Source organism: Cyprinodon tularosa, unplaced genomic scaffold, assembly GCF_016077235.1.
Source record: "Cyprinodon tularosa strain WSP-4 unplaced genomic scaffold, ASM1607723v1 ctg409, whole genome shotgun sequence".
Taxonomy (NCBI): domain Eukaryota; kingdom Metazoa; phylum Chordata; class Actinopteri; order Cyprinodontiformes; family Cyprinodontidae; genus Cyprinodon; species Cyprinodon tularosa.
In genome coordinates this window covers 768,895-794,716 of record NW_024039129.1, presented here as the reverse complement: position 1 = coordinate 794,716, position 25,822 = coordinate 768,895, and the positions used below count along the sequence as shown (strand labels likewise).

The following is a 25,822-nucleotide window of genomic DNA, read 5'->3' as shown; positions in this document are numbered from 1 at the left end:
AAGGAAAACTCATATATCACCCTAAACATATCATCTCCAGAGAAAAGTACGGTGTTGGCAACATCATGCTGATGGAGGCCTGTGTGTTGATTAATGGTTGGATCTAAGTACATCTTAAAAAAATGTTCGAGACTGTAAAAGAAGATAAAGGTTGACCTCCAGCAGGATGTCGGCCGTGAACATAGCAGCAGAGCCACATCTCTGGTAAGAATTAGCAGAACAACAGATGAGATTAAGAGGCTTAGCTCCAACCATGAATCCATTGTTCAGAGATGTGTCCTATCAAGTCAAGCTGGTGTTGACCTGTTTTGAAAACACTGTCATAATGTGCAAAAAGCTAGAAGAGACAAAATCTGCATCTGTCATAGAACTGAAATATATATATATATATATATATATATATATATATATATATATATATATATATATATATATATATATATATATATATATATATATATATATATATATATATATATATATATATATATATATATATATATAACGACATATATAACATACATATATATGTTAAGTTTTCTGTGAGTTTTCAGTTTCAAGATAATCCATGTTTTCTTTGTTTTCTAGCTTTATTTGTGTTTTCTTATTATATATGAGTTCCTAGGTTTTTCTTTGCTTGCCCTCTGTCGCCCTCTGGTGTTGGTCTCCTTTTCTGTAGCTCATTCTAGAAACTTCTGTTCCCAACTGCTCCTAATCAGCTCATTAGTCCTGTCTTTGTTCAGTCTCCCATAAATACTCTCCCTGTACAGTTCCTCAGTGCTGGTTCCTCGTCTTTCCCTGGCTCCTCGTGCTTGTTTTCCCTGATGTCTCCATGGTTTTGGTTTGTTCTGCATTTTTATGTTGCAGTTTTTGGATTCCTGCTTCTGTTATCTGTGATGACTCCTTAAAACCTCAAACAAACTCTAACACACACACAAGTATATATATAGAGAGATTTTTTATTTTTATTTTTGGTTTATCACTTTAAACAAAGAAAAATTCAGTTCTACAGGAATAAATACTTTTATATCAGTTGCATGACACCCTTTTTTGTCTTTGATTGGCAGCAAAATAGCGTTTAGGTGGAGGCGAAACATAGCTAAGCTGTAGCACAAATCTAAAATGTTTTCACTCACCTTACTTTTTATGGTTAAGGGGGCAGCTTTGAAATTTGTGAAGTATAAAAAACTTTCCCCGTCAGTTTTAGCAGAGATAAAAAGATGCTTAGTCTGCTTGAGGTTTTAGTCTTCCTGATGAAAAGATCAACAATGAAAAAAATATATAGATATTAAACTAAGACCCACTTTGTGTATTCTAAAACGACTTAATATTCTAAATAAAAAAAACTTTTAGATGATCTAGTATTTTATCCACTGATGAGATGACACCCACTCTGATTAGCCTTAGCTCTCTGAACATGCCCTCTGTTCACACTGAGGTTGCAATGAATACTGTAGAAGGGAGAGGGAGAATACAGTGGGAGGAGAATGGGAGACACAGAAGGGGAGGGGATTCACCCTCGTCAGCAAACAGGCAGTCAAGCTTTCTCCCCAATTTCCTCCCTTTTTCTGCTCCCCCTCCTCCTCTCCCCTCACTCTGTCAGTGTTGCTCTCTCACCTCTCCTCTCCCATACAGAGAAGTCAGCCTGTGCATCAGTCTCCAGCTCATCCAGCGTTCGCTCCCCCCCACTCAGCTTTTTTGCCGAGTGTTACTTCTCCTGCCTCTGCTGCCTCTTTCCTCTCCTCCTTCTTTTCCCTCTCTTCTTCCTCCTCCACCATGGTGAACAGATAACTGGTTCGCTGCGCTTAGACCATGGGTGCCTGCCTCTGCAAAGGTCACAAAGGTCAGTCTCAGAGCCCACCTGTTTGCGTCTGAATGTGCGAGGATTGTCTCAACTTGCGGCATGGTTGGTGGTTATAAACATCAGAGCTGTAGCTGAACTTTTCTGTTTCTGGGTTTTTGCAATAATAATTTGCATTAAGTTTGTGAGAGCTGAGTGTTGCAGCTGATGCAGACGTAGCAAATGGATAGCCCTGCAGTACTGAAACATGAGTGAGATGGAGAGTGTCAAGTTTGGCGCATCAGAGTTGACTCTATCATGGGGAAAACTGCAAAGATTTATCTGGTATATGTGCAAAACAAATTCCCTTTTGCCATTCTCAAAGTAATCCACAGATGCTGACTTTGGGGACATGAGGTGAAGATTGAGGGAGACAAACGGTGGATTTGAAACGTGACAGCCTCATCTGACTGTCATCATCTATTTGTCAGGACTTGAGGATGTGACTTGAGTTGCAATTTTTCTCTTGTGGGATAATAATTGAGTGTTTGATGACTGACTGGAATGGTTTGACGTGTTTCAGAAAGAATAGAAGGAATTCAACAATGCCGTAAAAATATTTTAAAATTCTATATAGATTTAAGGTCTCCCCTCTTCCTACAATGCCACATTTTTTTCACTTGGCTTTGGAGATTATATTTCTGCCATAATGTTTGGCTGTTTTGTGGTTTCAGCTGGGAAATGAAGGTTTTGCTTAAGATAACCCCTTTTAAACACTGTTAAAGGTATAGAGCACAGAGCTTTGATGATGTGGAGGGAGGAGGCAACTGCGAGGCAGCAGACAAACAGATAAGAGAGCATCAGTAGACAGAGTGTGTTTGTATGCGTGTAAGAGAGTCAAGGTGGGATTTAAATCTACAGAGACAGAGGGTTGCTTAAGGAATCATGATGCAGTTTTCTTGACAGGCAGAATAAGGCTGGAGATCAGACCTCGGCAAGTGGAGAGAGTGTGTCTCCATCTGTGTGTGTGACACTAGTGACTGGGGGTACCACTTGGCTCCCGTTGCTGCGCCGTTTCCACCGTGACCGCCGATTGTCTTGACGACATTCCCCCTGGGAAACCCCAAGCATTTGTCTATAGTCTTGTGTGTGAAAGTGTGTGCCTGCATGTATTTGTGTCTGTGCCTGCTGACCCTTTTTAATGATGTGAATTCTCCATAGAACTGGCCGCCACTTCATTTCCTCTTGTCATTCACATGAGCCTCATCACCATCAATTATGAAGCAAATAGGCAGAGCGTGAACTGATGCAAAAGCTAAATATGCAGAGGGTCAATTAAACTGGATTCAAAGCTCTCATCACATCCATTATATACGAGTCTCGCTTGACCCCTGGCTGCACATAGCTATATGGTTCTAAAACCAGATATTTGTTTGTGATTCCCCATAGAACTCCACCTACAGCCATCATTGCCTCACCAGACCGAGGAAACTCAGTCAGCTTCCATCAAGGTAGGTCTTGTCTGTGTCTGGTAAGCTGCTATCATCTACTTTATATGGTTTTAATTGATAATGATGAAGCAGTGTCAATTTTTATAAAAATCTGATATCTTAATTCTTATTTGTAATAGGCCCTTCCATTATAGCTAACTTACTATCATGATAGAAAAACCGAAAAATATTTACATTTTGAAACGATGATAGAAAAAATAAGAAAGATTAATGAATTAATTTACCAGTTTCTACTCTATGTATTCTTTTATTACACTAAACTAAATAAGATGAACTAAGCCTACTGATTTAGGCCGTATAAACAGAGTATCGGTCTGAACAGAAGCAGGTAGAGCCTAATTTTAAAGGTTAGACCAGGATGGGACTGACAGTTTTTTTTTTTTTTTATTAAAAAAAGAAACTCCTACAGCAGCCAGTTGTTGAAATTTTAAAAATCCATCCATTTTCAAACACGCTTAATCCCAAGTACGGTCGCAAGGGGTGCTGGTGCCTATCTCCAGCGGTCAATGAACGAAAGGCGGGGCACACCCCGGACAGGGCGCCAGTCCATCGCAGGGCAACACAGAGACAAACACGACAAACAATCATTTGGGACGTATCAGCAGCCATGCTTTTTTAGCTTAAGCCTTCCGCCTCTGCTTGATGTCATACATATTTAATTAGCATTCCATTGGTCAGAAACATTTCTGTATCGAGGCTAAAACATTTGTTGGTCTCTAGCAAGGTGTATGGTTGGGAATTAACAAATCTCATGACAATTCATCTTGCTTGCAAGGTAAGGTTTCTGCCAGTTTTGATAAAACATATCTAAAGGGCATAAGCTGTACTCCTAGTATGTTCTTAATTTTCAGTGCAAAATTGCTCGGTTGCAGATGACAGCTTGTTGTTATGTTAGCAGAAAAGCGCTGCTGTATTATGGGTAATTCTGGCACTGAGAGTCACGGGCTGTGTTCAATTTCAGTTGTATCTTCCAAACCACCCGGTCTACCTGGACTGGGTTCTTTGAAGGCCATGAAAATAAGGAGGCCAGAAGAGTTCAGTTATAGATTCAAACAGGCCTTCTCCATCTGTCATTGCACTTCACTAGCAACCGTGATATTTGACTCAAAAAGTAGGCCAGGAATGGATGCTGATCTCCTCAATACAGTTCTGTGTGCTTATAGAATTATATTTTTGAGTAGCTTCAGCATCAAACTGTCATCAGAGATATCAGATTTATAGTCCCCACAGTGCAGAGTTATTGCAATCTGTGCTAAAATGTCAGCCAAACCCATTTGTACAGGGACAAATAAAAGCTTCCCATAAACCACATATTACCCACAACATATTTGACTAAAGGCGGGCATACACTGCTCGATTTTTTTTGTGTGTGCCGTTTTTGGGCCGATTGTCCAGTTGTGCGAGAATTTTTTGGATCGGGCCGAGTTTCAGACATCATGTGTCCTACGTCGTTTAGTATAAAGGGGGTAACGAGGGGCAATCAGCCTCTTGCGACCACCTCCTGATCGGAATCCTAAGTTTGGGAGTAAATCAAACATGTTTGAAATTCAGTTGGCCATTGTAAGGTGTTTGTGGGTAAACCCTGCTGTTGAAAGCAGAGCTTTGAGCCGATTTACCAGAACCTCGAGCACTGCACATTTGCAAAAAAGGGAGTTTTTCTTCTTCTTCCAGACTGAGGAGTTCGACCTGGCGCCATCTCTCGGTGCTGAGTCCGAACGTGTCGTTTTTGGACGTGCAGTGTGAATTGTTAGATTGTGTCAGAACTTCAGGCTGCAAAGTGTGATAACATACATTGTGAGCTGTGAACTTTTAAAACCTGCGGTTTCGTCATATAATTTAAGCTGTAGCTGAGTGCAATGATTAGAAATATCGTACAGTGTATGCCAGGCTGTAGAATGGCCTTGTCAAAGTAATTCTCACTTCTTCATCACTACTACAACATTCATCACTGTTTGTCCCTATTTCCCTTTTTCCTCTGAGCATGGAGCAGCCGGCTTGCTTAGACTCGCAATAAATCATGGTATACCCAAGCCCACGGAGGATACAGCTGTCCTGTCCTTCCAAATGGGCAAAAAGAAGGCTGTATTTGTCGGCTGCACAACGAGGAGTCTTCCAATCTGAAAAGGCCATGATGCCTCGCTATGACATAACAGTCCGATGAATCTGGCCTTCGGAGGATGCAGCCACTGAATTGGAGCTCAGCCTTGCATAAACCTTTACAAAAATCCTAGAGAGTCAGTTTAATTTTTCAATTCAAAATGGCTGCATTACCTGAAAAGCAGAGATTACTGAAGAGATTTGCAGCTGATTTGTGGTTCTGTTGGCGTTAACCTCATAATGCTGTTTAGTTTAGTGCAATAGAACAGAAAAAAGCATTGTTTCAGAGAAATGCATTGCTGTTGCTTTGTATTAACCTTGGCAATGAGTGGAACAGTTAGCAAAGATGTCATTTACACACAGAGATGGGAAGTAACGAAGTACAAATACTTCGTTACTGTACTCAAGTAGATTTTTCTGATATTTTTACTTGACTTTACTACTTATTTTTATGGCGACTTTTTACTTCTACTCCTTACATTTTTACACAAATATCTGTACTTTCTACTCCTTACATTTAAAAAAATTGTCTTGTTACTTTAGTTTTGAATCATTTCAATGGAGTTACCGTTATTATTTTTCACGTCATCAATACCAAATTCAATCTAATTGGATGGGAATCTACGTTGCATTTGACGCACCACTACAAGATGAATCGACAGATTTGGCGGTATTCATTCGTGGCAAATCATTGCAGCTTGGTGGCGGTGGCGTTAGCATAGTAGTATGGACGACGAGATGATTGAAACACAACGGAGATCTAGTCCTATTGGCTGACATCCATTTAAAAGGTAGGCAACAGCATGAAAAAGGTGGTTTCTACTTTTACTTTTATACTTTAAGTAAATTTACAAGCCTGTACTTTGTTACTTTTACTTGAGTAAAGAAGTTTAATCAGTACTTCCACTTTTACCAGAGTATTTTTTAACACAAGTATCTGTACTTTTACTCAAGTACGGAAAGTTAGTACTTTTGCCATCTCTGTTTACACATCCTGGTTCTGATATGAGCGGAATATCACAGGCACAATCAGTAGCTTTTCTCTGCCTGCAACAATATTTTGTCTGGGTAGTGAAATACTAAGGCTCAGTTACAACCATATAAAATAAATAAATACATTTTAAAAAGCTCAATCAAAGGTGGAAACCATTTAATACAAGCCTTTAGGCAACACATTTTCATTTTGAAGGTCGAACGCTGAAAATGTATTACAATGTATAAAGAAAATTGTCAGTGATTGGCCTGTCAGTGTTGGAAAAGAGAGGAGGAGGGACTTTTATTAAGCTGATTAGTGAGGATGGGGGTTAGGGGTGTACCCTCCCAGTTAGTAAAACGAGTATGAGTGCCAAGTAGTCATTGGAGGGTAGAACCTAACTCTTGTTTAAAGGGCAAAAAAGAACAGTTTGCCTATGATACCACATTCTGTTCTCTCAAAAAGCAAAACAAATCTACCTGCAATGCAGTCTTTTCTAAAGAACCGAGACGTGTTTGCATTCAGCTGAAGAATAATAAATCAAAATGAAAAGTTTAGGAAAAGTAGCTCAGCTTCTCGCTCTTATTGCACCTAGCTGGGTGTTGAGATCGTGCCTTCTGTTGTTAGCACCTGATTCACACTGAGTGTGAATGCTGAAGAACTTCTGACTGTTAACTTCATTAGCTCCTGTTTGAAAGAAAATAAAGTGGCAAATGTGTGGGTTGAATTGTAAAAGGGGGAGATGTAAATGTTCTTCTGTCTTAATCCAAATAGTTTGTTTTTCGGCAGAATCCTAATTTATCCATTCACCCACAGATTCATACTCCTACACAGTCTTTTCAGTCTCTGTATTGATGTCATCACAGGCACGAAAAATAAACAAATCATGGGCAAAAGTTTTTTTCCTTAACAAAACTTAAATAATATCCTGGATCTGTTCAAGAGTTCAAAGGGAAACAATTTTCCCTCACATAAATTACAGGGAAAATGAGTTCCTTTTTGTGGCTACTTTCCTGTGGTCTGGACGACAAGTTCAAACTGACAGAACACATTAAGTAGCAGCTTTATTCCTCTGCTCATGTCTGGTGTAATTCCCATCGAGTAATAAAGTTGTGGTACAAAAAACACAATTTAAACTATTAGATTTAATAGTTAAGGCATTTGCTTTTGGTTCATATTAAGTTTAAAGAGAAGAAAGAGGCAGTATATTAAAGGTTCAATGAAAACATTATCATCAGTCGGGCTGCTACAAACCCTGCTTATGTGTGCATACCGGCTGAACCCACACATCCACCCACAGGCACCAAACTCATCAAGCTTCGTTCTTGGAAGGAAAAGCTGCATTAACTCTATTTAGCATAAAATATCAAATTTTGCCTTTGAACCCTGAGGATGCTGTTTTTTTCCGCACTGTTAATAACATCAGGTTTAACTATCGTATTGATCTTTTTAGGCATATACATAACATGAAAAAGGGAACAAAAAAAAATAAAAAATAACAGTCTGGGTGACACAGCAATCTTGTAAGAAAGTAATATTTCCACTTTTTTTGTCCATTTGTGCTTCCTGCAGTCTTAGTCTGTATGTTACCCTTTCCGTTAAAAGTATGTCTTCTACAGTAGATGGCTATTGGTCCTTCGTTGGCCACTCAAACTCCCCCCATTTCCTTGTGATGCACTTTTTAGCTGCTATCAACATTATCTTTGTCAAATATGCATCATTTTTATGAATTTTGCCATCACTAAAGTTATACAAATACAGCAGTTCAGGTTCCAACAGTACTGACACAAAACTTGACATAGGGCATTTTTCTCGATATTCCAATAGTGCAAACGTTTTGGACAATTCCAAAAGATATGTGAATTTTAACAGGTAAAGGTTTCCCACTAAATAAAGCGCTGATGCCCAAAATCCTCAAGACTTGTAATTGTAGCAAAAGGTGGCATCCAACTGTCATTATGTGATGTTTTGGGCCCACAGTAGATTTGCACTCAGAAGCAGCATGTTATGTTTTAAGCATTTAATGACATAATGTAAACACAAAGATCTGGAAAACAGGTGAGGAGACATGAAGCAAACTGACAACCTGGTGAATACTAGTAAGAGATATTAGTGTAATGGATAAAAACAGCTGCAAACAGGCAAATGAGAAAACACATATGTGTGGAATCTACTAATTATCAAATGAAAAGGGCTGAATGAGCAAAAAAACGTAGGGATTAAAAGAGAAAAACATACAAAAGAACCCTTTAAGAACCTATCAAAATATACAGAAATAATTACTAGACAAATTAAAGACAAAATCAACTAAAACACTAAGAAATCGATAGAAGAAATAAAGTAGAAAACACCTGGTGAAATATAAACAAGCTGAACTAATGGGACAAACTCCATAATAACAGAACAAAATATGGCAAAAGGAAAAAAAATTAATCATAAACATAATGTGTGGGACCTGACAACAAACTCTATATTCTATTCTATGAAACCCAACAGAAATTCCTAGAGATTTATGTTTCCATCATCATCAAGTATGAAAAATTTTGTAGGACACTGTACCAAATAGGAAATTACCATGTTTCTGATTTTAATATAATGTTATTCAAAACGAAGGTGAAATTCATTTATTTTTTACTCAGGAATAATTTTCATCCACTTCTCTTTCCTGCATCATGCTGTGCAGGATGGTCAGAATCCCTCCAACGGCAGCGTGGCGGATAAATCCAGCCGGTATGACATTGCAGAGCTGGCTACATCCTCTCTCGTAGGTGAGAAACACAAACATGTTGGATTCAGGCTGTGCTTTGCATTGTAAATCAATACCCGGAAAGCTGTGTTACTGACCACAGGGGGTTGGAAGTGCAATTTTCCTCTTACTTGCCCAAACACACACACTCATATCCACCTTCAATTAGATCTTCTTTTTTTTACCTTTATGTCTCACTTCCTGGAGTCATGTTATTGCATTTATTTCCCAATTCCCCTCTTCCCACCTCGTGTCACTCCCCGTTTTTACAGCTTCGTTCCCGCTGCAGGATGCTCATCATTTTAGTTAATGTGTTATGCCTTGATGAACTTTTCCGAGTGGAAGGTCCTTTATTAGACTGACAGAGTAATTATGAGCAGCGTAAAAACCTCATGAATAACTTAGACGTGGAGATATGGGTACACGGCTGTGAAGCTGGCAGATTCAGTCACATAAGTGTGTTTAAAAGGCTTTTTAATTTTTACTCAGAGATAATCATTCATCACAAACTGGCGCCCCACTTTCTATTGAGGTACCATGAATGCTGCCGAACAGCTTTGTTGCTATAAAAACACATCATGCTGTGTTCATACAGTTGTTGTACAAAACAGGGATCCAAATGTTTTCACACACATATTCCTGCTTTTGTTCTATTTTGTGTCATTGGATTGATCCATCATCCAAAAGGGTAGAACATCATTTCAAATACTTGTTTACTTCTTTTTATCTTTTCCATGAATAAAATCCGAATAAGTAAGCTATATTTACATTCAATGCTTTGCATAAAAGAAAAAGCTCTACACAGCATAATGCTACCACTTCTGTGTTTCACTATAGGGCTCATCACTGTAGAGATAATGAGCATTTTTTAGAATACATTTATATTTAAATACACTATTCTCATCAGTTGGTTTACCTACTGCCTCTCAAGGGTTACTATTTACCTCTTGCTTTCTATTATTTATTCTTTTTTTGTTCTGACTTATAGCTTTGTCTCATTTTAATGGAATACATATCAAAACTAAGTCTGCTTTAGGTCCGTTGATAATGTTTTAGATTAGGGGTGACCAAAGTCAGTTCTCGATGGCCGGTATCCCGCAGGTTTAGATATTTCTCTCCTTAAACTCACCTGCTTCAACCAACCCACTGTCATTTAGACGAGGCATTTCTCCCGTGCTTTTAGCAAAAGTCAGGCTGATTTATCTTCGTCAGAAGTTCAAGAAGACTTAAGCGGAAGCCTCAACGGTTACCTGGATCATAGTGTACCTGACTAACAAACCACAGTTTCTGAGACTAAAGGGTCAACTATCTAATTTGGTAGTCAGCATCACCGGAGCACCACAGGGGACGGTACTCTCACTGTTTCTTTTTTACTCTGTACACTTTTGACATCCAGTTCTGTAGAAATACTGTACTCAGATGACTTCCAAAAAAAAAAAAAAAAGAAAAAGAAAATTAAAAACAATCCACTGAACTTTCAAGTTTGAACGTTTCGCTTCCAATCCAGGAAGCTTTTTCAATTCAAAATGTCAGGAATGTCTGTTTCAATTTGCATGTTTTCAAAACAAAAACAAGGGTTTGTTGGGCTACTGTACAAAACCTCAAGCTCAGTGCTATTCCTGACGTTTTGAATTGAAAAAGCTTCCTGGATGGGAAGCGAAAGTCTTCAACCTTGGAAATAAAGTACAGTGGGACGATTTGGATTTTCTTTTTTTGGAATCACTACCACCTGGATGACTGAGAATCTTCACCAGCACACTCAGATGACTCTGCAGTTATTAGTTAGATCAAAGATGGACACAAAGCTGAGAACAAGGAAGTGGTGAACTGCTTTGTGGCATAGTGTGGAACCAATCATCTGATTCTAAATGTGAACGAAACAAGGGAGATGATTGTATATTTTAGTTGAATCCTGTTATCCCGGGAGAAGAAGTGAAGGTGGTGGAGGAGTATGAATACCTTGGCATTCAGCTGGACAGCAAACTCGACAGGAATTACAACTTTGAAGCTGTCTATGAGAAGGAACAGGAGGTTTAGCTCCTTTGGTGCTCGCTGAAAGATGCTACATATTATCTGTAACAGCATCAGCTCAACTGATTTAATAAACAAGATGGTAAAGAAAGTTGATTCTATTCAGAGAACTTCTCTTGAATCTCAGGAGAGGATTTTACAAAAAAGAGGATGGAGAAAATATTGGAGAAAAGTTTAGCATCCTATATTTAGTTTGTATTGAATTTTCAGATTCAATGCAAGGCAGACATCTACATGTACAGAAGATCCTTCTGTTCTATGGCTAACAATATCCACAACTTGCTGAAAACAATCACCATGAGTTACTGCAAGTTAAAAAACAAAACAAATACAAAATTTAATCTACCATTGGGAACAATAATATATTTTCTATTTTTTCCAGCAACTATTTCCGCCATCAATAAAAATCTACCATAGTGAAGCTGGGAAATGTCTAAACCCTGCATGATTTTATGTCTTTTGCCATATTGTGGTCTGCTTTCAACTGGCTTGAACTATTTTCCTACAGGGGAAGGTGATAAAAGTGATTTTACTGTATTGAAACCTCGGTGAATGTCTTAGCAAATAATCAGCTGCTCTTTGATCCCACCATGGTTTTCACAGTCACTTTAATATCAAATATCTCAGCTCACAGAGCAAACCACCTTCAAAGCGCTGAGTTATCATGCTTGTATCATGTCCCCCTGATGCAACCGTTGTTTCAAATGTTTTTTTAGTCCTTATGTGGTTATATCACTTGAAGTACTCAGCTCAACGACAGTTCTAACAATTATCTCCTTGACCCAGTATGCCAGGAAAACAAACAAGCTTTTCAGAGGTTCCCAATTTTTTATTGTTGTTTTTGCTTTGTTATCCCTCATTTACTTGATACACTAAAATTAAAAGAAATGTCTCATCAGTTTCTGCCCCTTTTCCTCGTGCACCATTGGCTGACAGATCCAGCATTTATAACCTGCCTTGTTTGCTCAGGAGTCTGTGTTAACTCATCTGCCATCATAGCAGGAAGCTTTAATGATGTGATATTCAGCTACTCTTTCAAACTGCCGTGGTAGTATCTACTTTTGTTTATCTATTCAACGTTTACCCTTTAAAAACTGCAAGAGCTTTAGAAATTAGGTCCATATAACCTTTCTTTACATTCTGACAGACAATCCTGACCTTAAATATTTCCTTTTTTTATGTTTTTTTAACAAACTTTAAGTTTGTGTTGTGTGAATTCACATCATTACAACCATTTATGTCCAACATATTTTGTAGTCCAATATAATTGGTTGAAACTTTCACCAGCAATTTTTAGATTGCTCATTATAAAATATAATAAGAGCCAGGAAAAAACAAAGCCAATCTATAAAAACTAGGTATAATCTTCTGTAGGAGTTGTAATGCTTTCCTAATGGAATACACTAATGTCAGATATGGCCTCAGTTGATGTAATTGTTGTGTTTGAGCTGGTTTACATCTTGGCCTTTGGGTCAGTGGTGTTCAGGTTCCCCTCGGCGATAATATTTGCAAAACACATTAACTCTGATATTAGATCAAGGCTTATTAAAAACCATGACCTTCACAGGGCTTGGCTCATGGCAGTTAAATTAAATTAAATTCTCTTCAAACATTAAACAAGCAGCATCTGACCGCAATACTAGGGCATTACATATAAAAGCACACACGCACACACCTGCATCGCTATGCTTTACTATGTATATGAGGTCTTTGTATTGATTTCTATTTATTTTTCACTCATTTCTTTGGCCTAACCCAGATCTTTTCCCTAACCCTGCCATATACCTAACCCTAAACTACACTCAATTCACACCTTTGTCCTAAACTGAAGCCAAGAACAGTATGTAAAAAGTGAGGACGCTTTTGCAAAGGTTTCTAGATTAATGAACAAGTTGTTATTTGTGAAAATGTTCAGCAGACCTGTAACCTTGTTTGGCTCCAAAATGGGTTTTGGTTATAGCTAAATATCTGTATTTTATTTAAAACTAGAAAGCTGTTAAGTATTTTTTTTTTACTATGGTCTGTGTTCTCTAAAATTATGGAGGCAAACAACTTGTTTAAGTAGTGTCAATTGCCCCTATATGCATGAAGGTAAAGCATGACTGGAAAAATGTGAGCTTTAGAAAAAAAATCTTAAGAAAATGCATATGCTTTAACAGTTTAAAGTTTTATCAGTGAGATATCTCTAAACAGCATTGATTTTCTATCATCATATATCCATTTTAGAACATTTCCCTTTCGATTGCATACATTATACAAAATGATATTACTCTGCAATTATTTTAAGGTGTTTTGGAGGTTGATGTCTTTATGTTTGGAAGCAAACCATCAAACTCAGGCTTTCATTTCAGAGTAGCTGCTAGAATCTGGGCTCATTATGTGAAGATTTATATGCTGCTTTGTATTTTAAAGGGGGAATGTAAGAAAGGATGTCTGAGCGCAGCAGCTTGAAAACCTAACAGACCAGTACCCTTCAACGAAGGGATTAAACATGCTTTGTGACGATCCCAGTCTGTCTGTTAATCACCACAGAAGAATAAACATTTTAAACAGCTGTTTAAATTCATGCTGTGTTGCTCATCAGTAACTATAAGCATGCAGACGTTCACCAGGTTCCAACAGCTGCAATCACTTTATACTAAAGAGACGTGCAGTGCTGGTGCAAGTCTCATGTTTTTACACAGAATCTGTTTTACTCTCTACTCTGTTTTGTTTTTTCTTTGAGGGGACCTATCATACAAAACATTTTTGCACTACTGTGCAAATTCTGTCATCCAGATCAATAAAACAAACTTAAATCTGAGGAAGCTGGACTGTCACTCATTTTTTCTGAAACAGTTTTGACATCCATCCAGTTTTTTGGGGTTTTTGGATTGTCTTCCATATAAGCCTTTTTTTTTCTCTAAATATTTGCACGTTTTTGTGTTTCCATTTGAGCCTTTAATTCTTCTTGAAAAAGTCTAAGTACTACAATAAACCATCCAGCTGTTTTTTAGCTATAGCTTAATGCTTTGTTGATGTCTGGATCCTGATGTAGACGTATCTTAAAATGACATCATAGGTCCCCTTTGATAGATAAAGGTTTTATTTGAATGCTGCTTCTAGCATGTTCTGGGTATCTTTGTCTGAAATTGTAATTCTGCATCAGTGAACTGAAATATTTTAAAATAATTTATTGAGTCAGTTTATTCAGATGAAAATAAAATATAAACACATAAATTCTCTAAATCAGCAAAAAACAAATAGGAAGTAAAAAATGGTCAAAGTATTTTGTTTTAGTTTATATGTTATACAGCAGAGGTCTTCAACAGGGGGTCCGCGACCCCTAGGGGTCCACTGAGGTACTGCATGGGGGTCATGAAAGTTTTTGTTGGTTTGACCTTTTTTTTTATATTTCCCTCCTGCAAAATTTTCCACTAATTGAAATTTTCTTAAATACACATTAACATGAATTCAACACACTGAAGTAAACAGATAAATGGAGGCAGAAGATGTCTTTCAGTCATCAATGCACACATTCAGTGACACACAGGAGCTCTTTCAAGCTGGGACCGTTTCATTCACAACACCTGTCCCATCAACCTGGAATCAGAATCAGAAACACTTTAATAATCCCAGGGCAAAATTACTTTTGTTACATTACTCCATTTGTAATAGACCAGTTTGATATAACACAATTTCATACAATGTAAAGGGGGTCCCCGCTCCATCTCACCATTAGTTTGGGGGTCCTTGGCCTGGAAAACGTTGAAGATCTCCCTTATACAGAGTTGGCATACCTCCACCATGTGTTGCAGAGATGGACTGTAGAAGCTTTATTTACATTCACTTTACTTTTTTCTCAGAATGTGCAGGGAAAAAGGCTGCATAAAACACAGCTTAATAAAGCAATATCTTCTCTGCAGTATTTGAGTTGACGAGTGCACATAGTCTGCATAATTTCATTGATTTGAAGAATATAATTGTCTTTTTTGCCATCAATAAAAGTTTACTTTCTAGTTTTCTACTTACAGTAACACATTCTTCAATGCTATTATCTGCATATAAAAACACGGCAATGATAAATGGTACAAAAACAACTTATAGGACATCAAATACGTTTTTATATTTTACAAATTATGGGCTGAAACCAGACTTGCAGATACTAATTAAGATATTTATTCAACATGAATGACATCATTACTTTTTCTTGAAGCCAAACTTGGGCAAAATGGCCGCTCTTTGATGTCATTAGATATTAACTTGAATAGGCTACAGCCTTTTTGTGAATTTAAAGTCATATTCACTAGAAAATGTAAATAAATAAACTGTTTATACATTGGCCTGATAGAGTGAATGCTTTTTGAAAATTTTTTGAACTTCACATCCAAGCTAATTGGTCTCTTTCCTGATCAGATGTTTGTTGTCATCAGGTGTTTGGAATAATCATGCATCAATTACACGATGAACACTATGTTATTAAGTCTCCTTTTGGCAGATAAATACTACTTTCAAGCTGTTTCTCTGTCTTCTGGTTCTGTTTATGTTGCTTAAACCAATGCAAGCAAATGATAGCTCCCTCAGATTTAACTCTCAGCTCTCCTCACAGAGCTGTAGCCGCGTGAAAGCAGGGTGAGACAGCTGTGGGTGACACAACAAACAATAAAGCGTGCTGTGAAATCTCCAGGTATTGAGCTCAAATGAAAATAAAGTGTCTGCTATGTTTATCTCAGCTTCTCAGCACCGTGGTAACCAGCAACCTTTGGTTTTATGTCTATTTCCTGGCGGTACACTGTTGATATTGTTCTGCTGTTTCTCCATTGATTCTTTCTTTAATATCATCTGTTGTTCTTTGACCTTTGGGTTTTAAACCTTTCAATTTTTTCTTCTGTGATATTGGTTTAATTTTCTCCTCTGAAATATGACCACACTGACTCTTTTTCTTCCGCCCTTCATTTCCTGAGACCTTTCTACCCTTGTCTCCCATGATTACGTGAAAGGATGGCCTCTTTTTTGTTACTTCAAGTCATTTCAGCAGCTCATGAAAAACTAGGGCTCGCAGCCCGGATGTAAAGTCAAGTGAGGAGGTTTATTTGGAAATCTCATGAATGTCAATGCTTCCCTGGAAATATCTGAATAATCTTATGTACTTTATACACAGAGTGGGAGGATTTAAGACTGATTTAAGAACCACAGCTCTGTCAAATATGAGCATAAGATACTGAAAGCAAGAAATAAGGATGTCATGACCTGTAGGACTTTAAATCTGTTTTTTATCTGAGATCTAGTTCTTGTACTTCTTGTGATATAATGTATCTCTTTGTTTTGGAATTAAGGTCTATATTTTCCAATACTTCTTTACATCTATTTTACTTAATTTGTTTCCCCTTGTTTATTCGAAACACTTAATTTTCAAGTGTAGTTATAGTTCCAATCCTTCAATGCCTGAGCTTCCTGCTCTCCTTACAGCTGTTTCAGATCAGTACAGTATAATCTGATTCATCTGATCCGTGCCCCAGTGATCACCCTCCTCTACACTAATACTCTTAGCTTCTATTCAGTCTCTGTCCAATCCTACTTCTTCATGTGTCACCATTTAGTTTTTCTGCATGCTCCCTTCCCTTATTGTTGTTTGGTGATCTTTCCAAGTAGCAGCACCAGAGAATTACGTGTTTGAGGGCAAACAGTGGTCATATGTTTTTATAATGGCGTCCAGTAAATTTGTTGCAGTAGTATAAACTCTTGCAAGGCTATAATGGCTTAAAGGGACATTGTGTAACAATTTCTCTTTTTTTATTGCCTTAACCTGATGACTGCATTTACATTTATGCACTTATTGGCGCATTATCACCATTATGAATACACTGGAAAAAAATATGCAACCATTTCATGTGTAGCTACTTTAAAGCAATTGTTTTATGTCCTACCCTTCTAACATTAAAACATTGTGTTAAAGTAATTGTATATGATTAATAAAATGCCAAAAATGGTACATTTTCTTAAGTGAATGATTAAACATAAGGATGGTCACCCATTTAAGAAGATCCATGACAGTAAGCCATCTTGAGAGTACAGATGCCAGTGAGGGATAAAATAGTATCAATGCAAGGAATAGCAAAGTTTTTCTCTTTGCTGGCAGTTCAGTGTGATTGAGAGGCCGTGGTGAAGATTATTTGGACACGCTAACCCAGCAACTGGGAGTCTGCTCTACTGTAGTACAATGAAGGACCATGCATATGCAGTAACAGCACAAAACATGGTTTCACCATCCCCTAACAAAGCCTAAAAGAGAATGAAAGCGGAGATTATAAAAAATAGATAATAGAGGATAAGCAATAGGCAAGGCTTCTCCAGCTGGAAGGAAGTAAAGAAGGAGAAAGATTATAAAAGGGATGTTGAGGCATGTTTCTCCTCGACCAGTAGGTGAACTGTACTGCCTAAATTAGCATGAAGCCAACACTTTCCAATTAAGTCTTTCAACACTTAAAAGTTTAATGAGGCCGTTTTATTTGTTGCCACAGAAAGAATACCAGTAATCCTAACAAACATATAGAAACGTGTTGGTACAGAATCATAGCTTTATGCAGGTTTAGCAGCTTTCAAAGCCACAGTGAAAGCTGGCTTCATCACAGTAAATGCCAGCTTGTAGAAGCTTCACTTCCGATGAGATTGTTACGTCTGCATCATCTTAGGTTTTTGACAGACGGTGGCTACTGTTGCCGCATTGTGTGTTTTAGGAAGTGACGCACTAGTGTATAGTTTGTTTGAAGGGAATACCCCCATTTCTCCATTAGATGGCAGTAATCCTTACGCAATATCCCTTTTATAGTATGAAATCTGTGTTACTAAGTGCTTGTTATAGCAGCACAGCATAATGACTGTTTTTCAACAGATATCAAAACAAGAGGCAAAAATTAAAGTGTAACAAACCACAAAAAAATAAGTAAGGATAATATAACTATTTACAGTTTGCAAATATAAATTAAAGCAGTATTTTTCAACCCTGGTCCTCAAGGCCCACTGCTCTGCACGTTTTGGATGTTTCTGAGCTTCAGCACACCTGATTCAGATGATTGCAGTTCAGCAAAGCCTGATAATCTGCTATCAATTGAGAACAGGTGTGTGAAAGCTGGGAAACATCTAAAACATGCAGGGCAGTGTGCCTTGAGGACCAGGGTTGAAAAGCATCATCCTGGATCTTTTTGGGCCATCACCTTTCGTCCTGTAATCAATAATAATACTTCTGTTATATACTTAATAGTATGTAGTGGGTTGTCTTAAATAAAAAGGTATGCTTGTTTATTAATTTAGTTTATATTATATATTATATAAAAAACATGCTCTTCTAGCTGGTCCATCTTCATAAGTCGTTTTCCACAGTGGCGGTCATACAAACAAAACAAGTCAGTAAAAGTACCAAACAGGAAATACGCATAGTGTAGAGCGGATGTAGATTTGACCAATCAGAGGCCTCCTGTCTGCAGCACCTACAAATTTGGAGAGGTGCACCAGATGGTCTGCGGAAGGGGCGGGGCTATATCTGCGTTCAGTGCGACGCACACACAGACAACCTGGTTTTTGAGTATAAACCAGCCTTAACGCGTTACCGTCTAGTGCAACTAATAAGTCACATTCCTAGTTACTGGTAAAGAAACTAGTTCCTGTACGGTGTTACTCAATAACACGCTGGTCTCAACAATGTATTTAGATAATAACTTAGGAGTTTATCGAGTGTTACAAACATCCACGTAAAGTGTATTCTTCCTCCTTTTCCCCATTAAATAGCGCAAATAATCCTGGACTCGGAAAGATGAATTTTGCTGCTGTAGCATGCTCTTCCACTTCGGCATTCCTTCTCTGGCAAATACTCGCAAGTTGCCACTTACGGTAAATTGAATAGCAGCACTCTCTAGTGGACTGTTTTAACACAACAATAGTGAGTGAAACTCTTTCAGTAAACAATAATGCTTATTCAATGGAACACATTTCAATCTAATAAATCATTAAACAGCAATCAATCATAGTTTTTTTATTTGTTTACATCCCTTAAAGAAAGGGATAAAAGTGGCGCAGTTATACAAACCAATGATAGATGGGATCAGAAAAGCTGCAGCCAAAAATATCCAAATGTAGCTGCAACATTACTCTATTGCAAAATTGCATGATGCTAATTTTACAACTTCATGTTGTATTTAGCCCCATTAGGTTGGAAAATTATTTGATTTAGACATTCAAACCAACATCTTACTGAGGATGAATTGTAACCTTTAAGAAAAAGTGATACATAGAAATTTTATTTTCACTGCATTGTTTACACACCTATTAAGAATGCCCTATTATGAAAAGGTGCATTGGATTGATCATGTTCATAGTGGTATAATTTTTTTCCATAAAGTTTTCAAGACTTATATAGTAAAGCTAAATAAAAATGTATTGGAAGCAGTTTTTTCCTGTTCTATTTCTTTTCTGCTTCCTAATCTGACTGCAGCAACAGATACTGTTCCTGCTCATTAAATGGCCCATTTAGTTCCTTCTTTCAGCCAGCTTACCTTTTATCCAGTAAACTATATTAAGATGCATTTCCTCTTCTCCTTCTCTCTTTGTTCAGGCTTAGTGGCCACGATAAAGGAGCACATCACCAAGCCCACAGCGATGGCCCAGGGGCGAGTTGCTCACCTGATTGAGTGGAAAGGATGGGGTGGATGTGGTGAGGTGGGGCGAAGCGGGGCTGGGTGGAGTGGAGGCTGGAGTAGAGGAGGAGGAGGATGTGGGGGCATGGGGACGGAGCTGCAGGAGGACGAGCAGTTCTACTCCCAAATGACGGATGAAATCAAAGAGGCCCGTTTTGCTGCAGGTGAGACTAATGGATGGAGTGAAAGATAAGAAATGCTCTGATCTCTGAACTTGTTTCGGTTTGATTAGGCTGGACTGCAGAATTCAATAATACTAAGGGCTTCAAAGGGCTGCTCCTATTGGATTTTCTTTTATTTGTGATGTCCAATAGACCACCGGGGAAACAACATGGGGTTGTCTCAATAGGAAATTAATATGTTGTTTCTTTCTCAGGTGTAGCAGAACAGTTTGCTCTGGCTGAAGCGGCAATGAACGTGTGGTCCATGAGCGATAGCTATGAGCAACCATCTACCAGCTCTCAAGGTTGGTGAGTCACAGATGCTTTTAGTCTTGATACCTTTTCAGGGAAGCCCTGTAAGATTCACTGAATGCAAATGAACCCAGAGATTAAAACAACATCACAGACCATTTCTTCTGTAATGGCTTTGGCTGATTATAATCCCAAACTTATTATCCAACGCCTTTTATTTTCTCTAATGGATTTTTGAGAGAAAAAACTTTGAATAGATCAGAGAGTGAACTTGTGTTTTAAAGCAAAAGCGGTTTTGAATTTTGATATAAAACCCTACTGTAATATTGGCCTGCCAGTTTGACTCCATCCAAGGGACAATTATAAAAGTGTTGTTTTACATATGATAATATCATGTCTTTAGAATGTACTCCAAATTGAACATTTAAACAAATATATGTATGATGTATATGAAATGAATAGGAATCCTTATTTTATTCATACATTAGAAGTGGGACTAGTTTACAGCTTGTTTAAATTTGCAGTTGCTTAGTCTTAAGGTTCTGTCAAACCGAATGCAAATTTCTTGCATAAAGTAGGTGGTGGTATTCCCCGTACTGGTTCCGCCTCTGGGAATCTGGTGAACCTAGGAACACCGACAACTTTGTTTTTGAAACCAACGATAATCAAACTCCATGATGTAGGGGCCTTTGTCCTGCTGGGTGAAGTCGCCTGCTGTGCGAAACGCATTCGCTGGCCAGGCGAATTTCAAGGCCAGCAAAAGCAGATAAAACTGAATTCTTTTTTTTTAAAGGGTTTGCGTTCGGTGGGAATGCACCCTTAGGTTACCTTTAGCATTTTTCATTTGCATGGGTTTTGTATGCTTGTGTGTTAGCTTGAATTACATATTTGTAGCAGTTTTTTTTTTTTTTTTTTTTTTACAGAGAGTTTATACTTTGCTATTATCTGTCATTGCAGTATTTCTCTATTGCATTTTTTTACAAGTTTATTTTTTGTTTATGTGTTTGTCAGAACTCAGAACAGAGAACCCAGTAATCTGATAGACTGACATAACGAAATTTTAAATAATGTTTATTAAAAACGAGATATCTGAAGTGAACAGCCAGAGCGTCTAAGGCAAAAACCTCTGCATGAAGAATCACAGGTTAGTGAACACATCAATCTGGCGGAGGCAGATTATGAACGTGTGAATCCCTAACCTGGTTGTAAAGTTAAGTCCGTGCCCACTGGTGACTGGAAGAAGGGAGGTTAAATAGAGACTGGAGCAGGTGAACAGATGATTGTTGATGAGAAAATGGGTGGATCTAGGTAGATGAATGAAAGGAGTAATTAAGCCAGCCATCAGCGCCCTCATGACAGTTTTAGTCTGATGTCTATGTTTGAAAATAAATTTTCTGAGTTCTCTGCTCTCCTTTTTGTGTTTGTTATCTAAGTTTACTGCTGACATGTTTGTTTGGTAGTCTAATGTTTGTGTTTGCTTGTCTATATTTTGAGTTTGCTGGTCTCAATTTCTCTGTGCTTGCTTGTTTAATTTATGCTTGATATGTTTGCAAGTTGCAGAATTTGCTCTCTCTGCTTGTAACTTGAAGAGGAATCTCTATGCCATTTTTGCCCCACTTCCAAGTTAGACTTTTGTAAAACAATTATTCAAAGTACAGATTCAAAATACAGATATACCTTTTTTTTTTAAAGCAAGTGAAATTCATAACATCTTGTATGCTCCAAACAGTAAAATATGCCCAGTGCTAGATGATTACTTGTTTCCGTGTATTTGTCCAGTTTGCAGTTTAAATTGAATTAAAGGCAGACTACTCCCAGCTTATTTTTCCATCCCAAATCAAATGTACACATAGATAATTACATACATAATTACATCCATCCAGAACACATGGTTATAATCTAATTCTTTGCCCTCTGTTAGTGTTTAAACTATAAGTAAAGTACTACATCTTAAACATCTTGGTTATTAGACATGTTAGTAAAATAGTTTTTCTTTAAAATTCAATAACTCATAATAATCGGATAGCCAAAGGTTCTTTAAAGAAGATTTTTGACCAAATTACATCACGTGAAACTAAAACTTTTCCACTTGAGGAGTTCTGGATAGAGAATATTGACGTTTTCCTGAATGAAAATAATAGTTTAAATGGCATAATTAATTGACGATTATGTCAATAATCAATTGCTCACCATTAATCTGATTAATTGTTTCAGCCCTAATTTTTACCCTTAAAGTAAGATAATTAAATATGCAATGAAATATGACAATGCAATTGTTTTTCTTATTTTGAATGTAAATTACCTTATCCTCACTTACCTGCTTAATCACCGAAAAAATGCACTTCAATTTTTTGCAGTGTAAACAGCTCGTCTCTGTCATGTTTTGTTAAAGATGAAGTCCCTTATGCAAGCAGGAGAGAGGCAGACACCTGATTAATGATGAACCAGACAGGCTATGAGGGGACTAGACACAGGAACATAACAAATTCCTGGAGCAGAATGTGTCCTGAAAAACAAACTCAAATCATTGATTTAACTGAGCCTTAAATGTTCCTCTGGGTTCTTCTGTAACCTCTTGGATTGATCTCAGTTGTGTCTTGTAGTTATTTTACTTATCCGGCCACTCCTGGGAAGACTAACTACTCCATCTGGTTTTCATATGTGGATAATGGTTCCCACTGTGGTTTGCAGAAGTCTGTGAAGCTTAGAAATAATCTTCTCAAATAAATTACTGTCTTTTTTGAAAATTGCATTTAGAATTAAACAATGTTATCTTTCTCTGCTTTTAAAATGTGTTTGATATGAAGCCTTAAAGTGTCAAAAAAGGATGAAACAGGAAAAAAAAGCAAATATTTTTCCCAGCACTGTAATGATGATGCAAAATTTGAGCAAATAGTGTATAAAAGATAACTATGAAGGTTATTTTGTTTCAAAACTATTTGTGCATTGTAAGCGTGAATTTGAAGTTGTAGAGAGGTTCATTCTAAGTTTTGTATGTGTAGAATAAAAAAAAGTAATTTTTTTTTTTACACCTGTTCAAATTTTAAGCACAAGTACACAAATCATGTTCTACAAGTTGCACATCAAAAAAACCTCTTACATTCTTGGTTTTTGTTTCAAATGGTTTAGAACTATTGTAGCAAAACTATTTGTGCATTGTAACTGTGGTGTTTTGTAACTGTAGATTTTTTTTTATCTGTCACAATTACAAAAACAAGTTACACAAAAGTCACACAATTACAAAAAAAGTTACTCCTTAAATCAATGATATGAGGCAAACGTATAGAAATTCATAGATAACTTGCCTGTTGGCTGTGGGGTGAATGAATGTAGTCTTATTAGTTAAAGGATTTAACAATCAAGTGCTGTTCAAGATACCAAACAAACATTTATTTTACAGTCATTTTAACAGGCTTAGAAAATCCATCTAGAACCAGTCGATTTTTTAATTGTTTGAGAAACCCACTGACCCTATATCCCTTCTTCAGCTGCAGCGGGCCACTTCTTATCCAAGTATTTGCTTGATGGAGGAAGCGTCGGTGTCCCACAGTATCTGTACAGCATCCACACCCAGGCTTATGGCGACAGAGCTGCAACCGGCCTGATCCACCCACCGCCAGTCGGCTTGATGTCCCCCACATGTACCACTCAGCAGGATATTGATGTTCCCTTTGAGGAAAGAAGCACGGTGATGGCAGAAGCTGCTGTCCGACATGTCGACAGCAGCTCCCTCTCTGAGGACGATGTTTTTTACAACTAGGTTTGGGACTACAAGACGTTTACCATTAAAATGGAAATATCCATAAGACTCAGTGCAATTAAGTCTCATCCACCAGCAATGATTGTTCTGTAAGAGATTTTAAGTCAAACTGTTTGAAACACATCAAAATGGAAGGATGGGAGGGCCTTGGGAGATGACAAATACTATTTTTACTTCTAGGTAGGCCTATTCTTCATGTGAATGTACAGTGGGACATTTTACTTTTTTATTCTGTGTAGAAAACATATGCAACTGAGCTGTAAAGAGTTTAATGATTTTGATGTAAATACTTTGCCATAAAGCATTGATTTTAATATATATCTACTCTATATGGTTGTCTAATTTTGTTATGGAAATTTTTTTTTCTCACACAAAAATACTCTCAAACTGGCATTAACAAAGTAAGAAAAAAAATCTCCTAAGATTTCTCAACTGAATCTGAAGACAAAAAGAGTCTTCTATCCAATTACCTGTCTGTCTGGAGAATGATTAGCTATAATTCACACTTTTCTCTCTGAAAGCCCCAGGTGCAGGGAAGCTGTTTAGGAAGAAGGAGAGGGAGGAAGGGAGCAGCTCAGCTGTGGTCGCTGTGTGTTTTCTCTACATACGTCAGCAGCCCTGCCTGTTACAGGGCAGGGGGAGAGATGAATGCTAAACGTGGCTGTTGTTGCGACCTGTCAGCGTATTCTTTCTATGGACGTTTGCAGTGCTCTGCATTGCGCCTGTGTTTCTCCCTTTTGTTTGAGGAGATCAGACAGTAGATAAGTTTGAACAAATGGTTTTCAGTGACTCATCAGAGCCCTTCGGCAGAGAATGGAAGCAAAGATGGTCTATTTTCCCACTGCAAAGATATTATGTGGGGTGGGAACTAGACAAGACATAACAAAAAAAGGCAATGGACGGCTGAATCTGCAGAGAGGGGCGATACCTGAATAACATTCAAAGGAATATTGCAGATTTTTTTCAACTGTCCTCATTTCTTCAGATGAAAAAATTTCTTCTACTTTTGATAAATGTTTTGAAAAAATACTTTTTGTTGTATTTCAAAGGTACATAATCACTTTAAAGGCTAATACCAAAAAGTCCAAAAATACAGTTGTTTCTGATAAATTAAGGCAATATACTTCCACCCTTTGTCCCAATAGTGTTTTTAGCCTAACTAGAACCCCAGAGCCGGGCTCAATGACCTGATGTAAACAGACGTAGAACCCACTGATCTCTGTTTATTCACTGGATTGCCGATTGCTCGTTGGTAGTATGTGGTTGAAGTGAAGTCACTGGCTGCCATATTGGTACTCTCTAGTTACACTGGTAGCAATGTAAACAATACGTGCTCTATCAAACAACGATGATCTAATTTTCATAGGGACGTAAGACCTATGAAATAAATATAAATTCATCACTTTGACACACTTGCTGTTTTAGAGCGTAAGTAGGTTACTTTAATTTATAATTAAACAAATAGGAACTTCACATTCATAGTCATTATAAAGTTAATGAAGTCTCTAAATCATGGAATATAACATATTACACAAATCCATCACAATAAAATTAATGTGTTAATAGAACATAATACTACAGATGTGCCAAAATTGCTAAATTGATGATGTACATTTAATAGACATGTATTTATTACATTGTTATGGTAATTACATATTACATATAATTTCAAGATTTTACATGAAGACTGAATAACAAGTACATGTCTTGTAATGCAATAGAATTTTCCTATTTGCAAACTGTGCGTACATGATGCCATATACTTTTATGCTGTGTCTTTGCATTAGCCTTCAAATCTGAGAAATTTACAATAGAGCTAAATGAACCAATTTAATAACTCTG

At 37.5% G+C, this 25,822-nt stretch overlaps 1 protein-coding gene across 1 annotated transcript; it reads left to right on the top strand.

The window, feature by feature from the left end:
- The first annotated feature begins 1,577 nt into the window (after nt 1–1,577).
- fam131c (family with sequence similarity 131 member C) lies at nt 1,578–24,322 on the top strand. Its single transcript, XM_038298526.1, has 6 exons — nt 1,578–1,843; nt 3,230–3,291; nt 9,045–9,129; nt 19,726–19,971; nt 20,184–20,273; nt 23,709–24,322. Exons 1-6 carry the CDS (start codon nt 1,813–1,815, stop codon nt 23,978–23,980), a joined length of 786 nt encoding a protein of 261 aa, XP_038154454.1. The 5' UTR covers nt 1,578–1,812; the 3' UTR covers nt 23,981–24,322.
- Nucleotides 24,323–25,822: the final 1,500 nt, after the last annotated feature.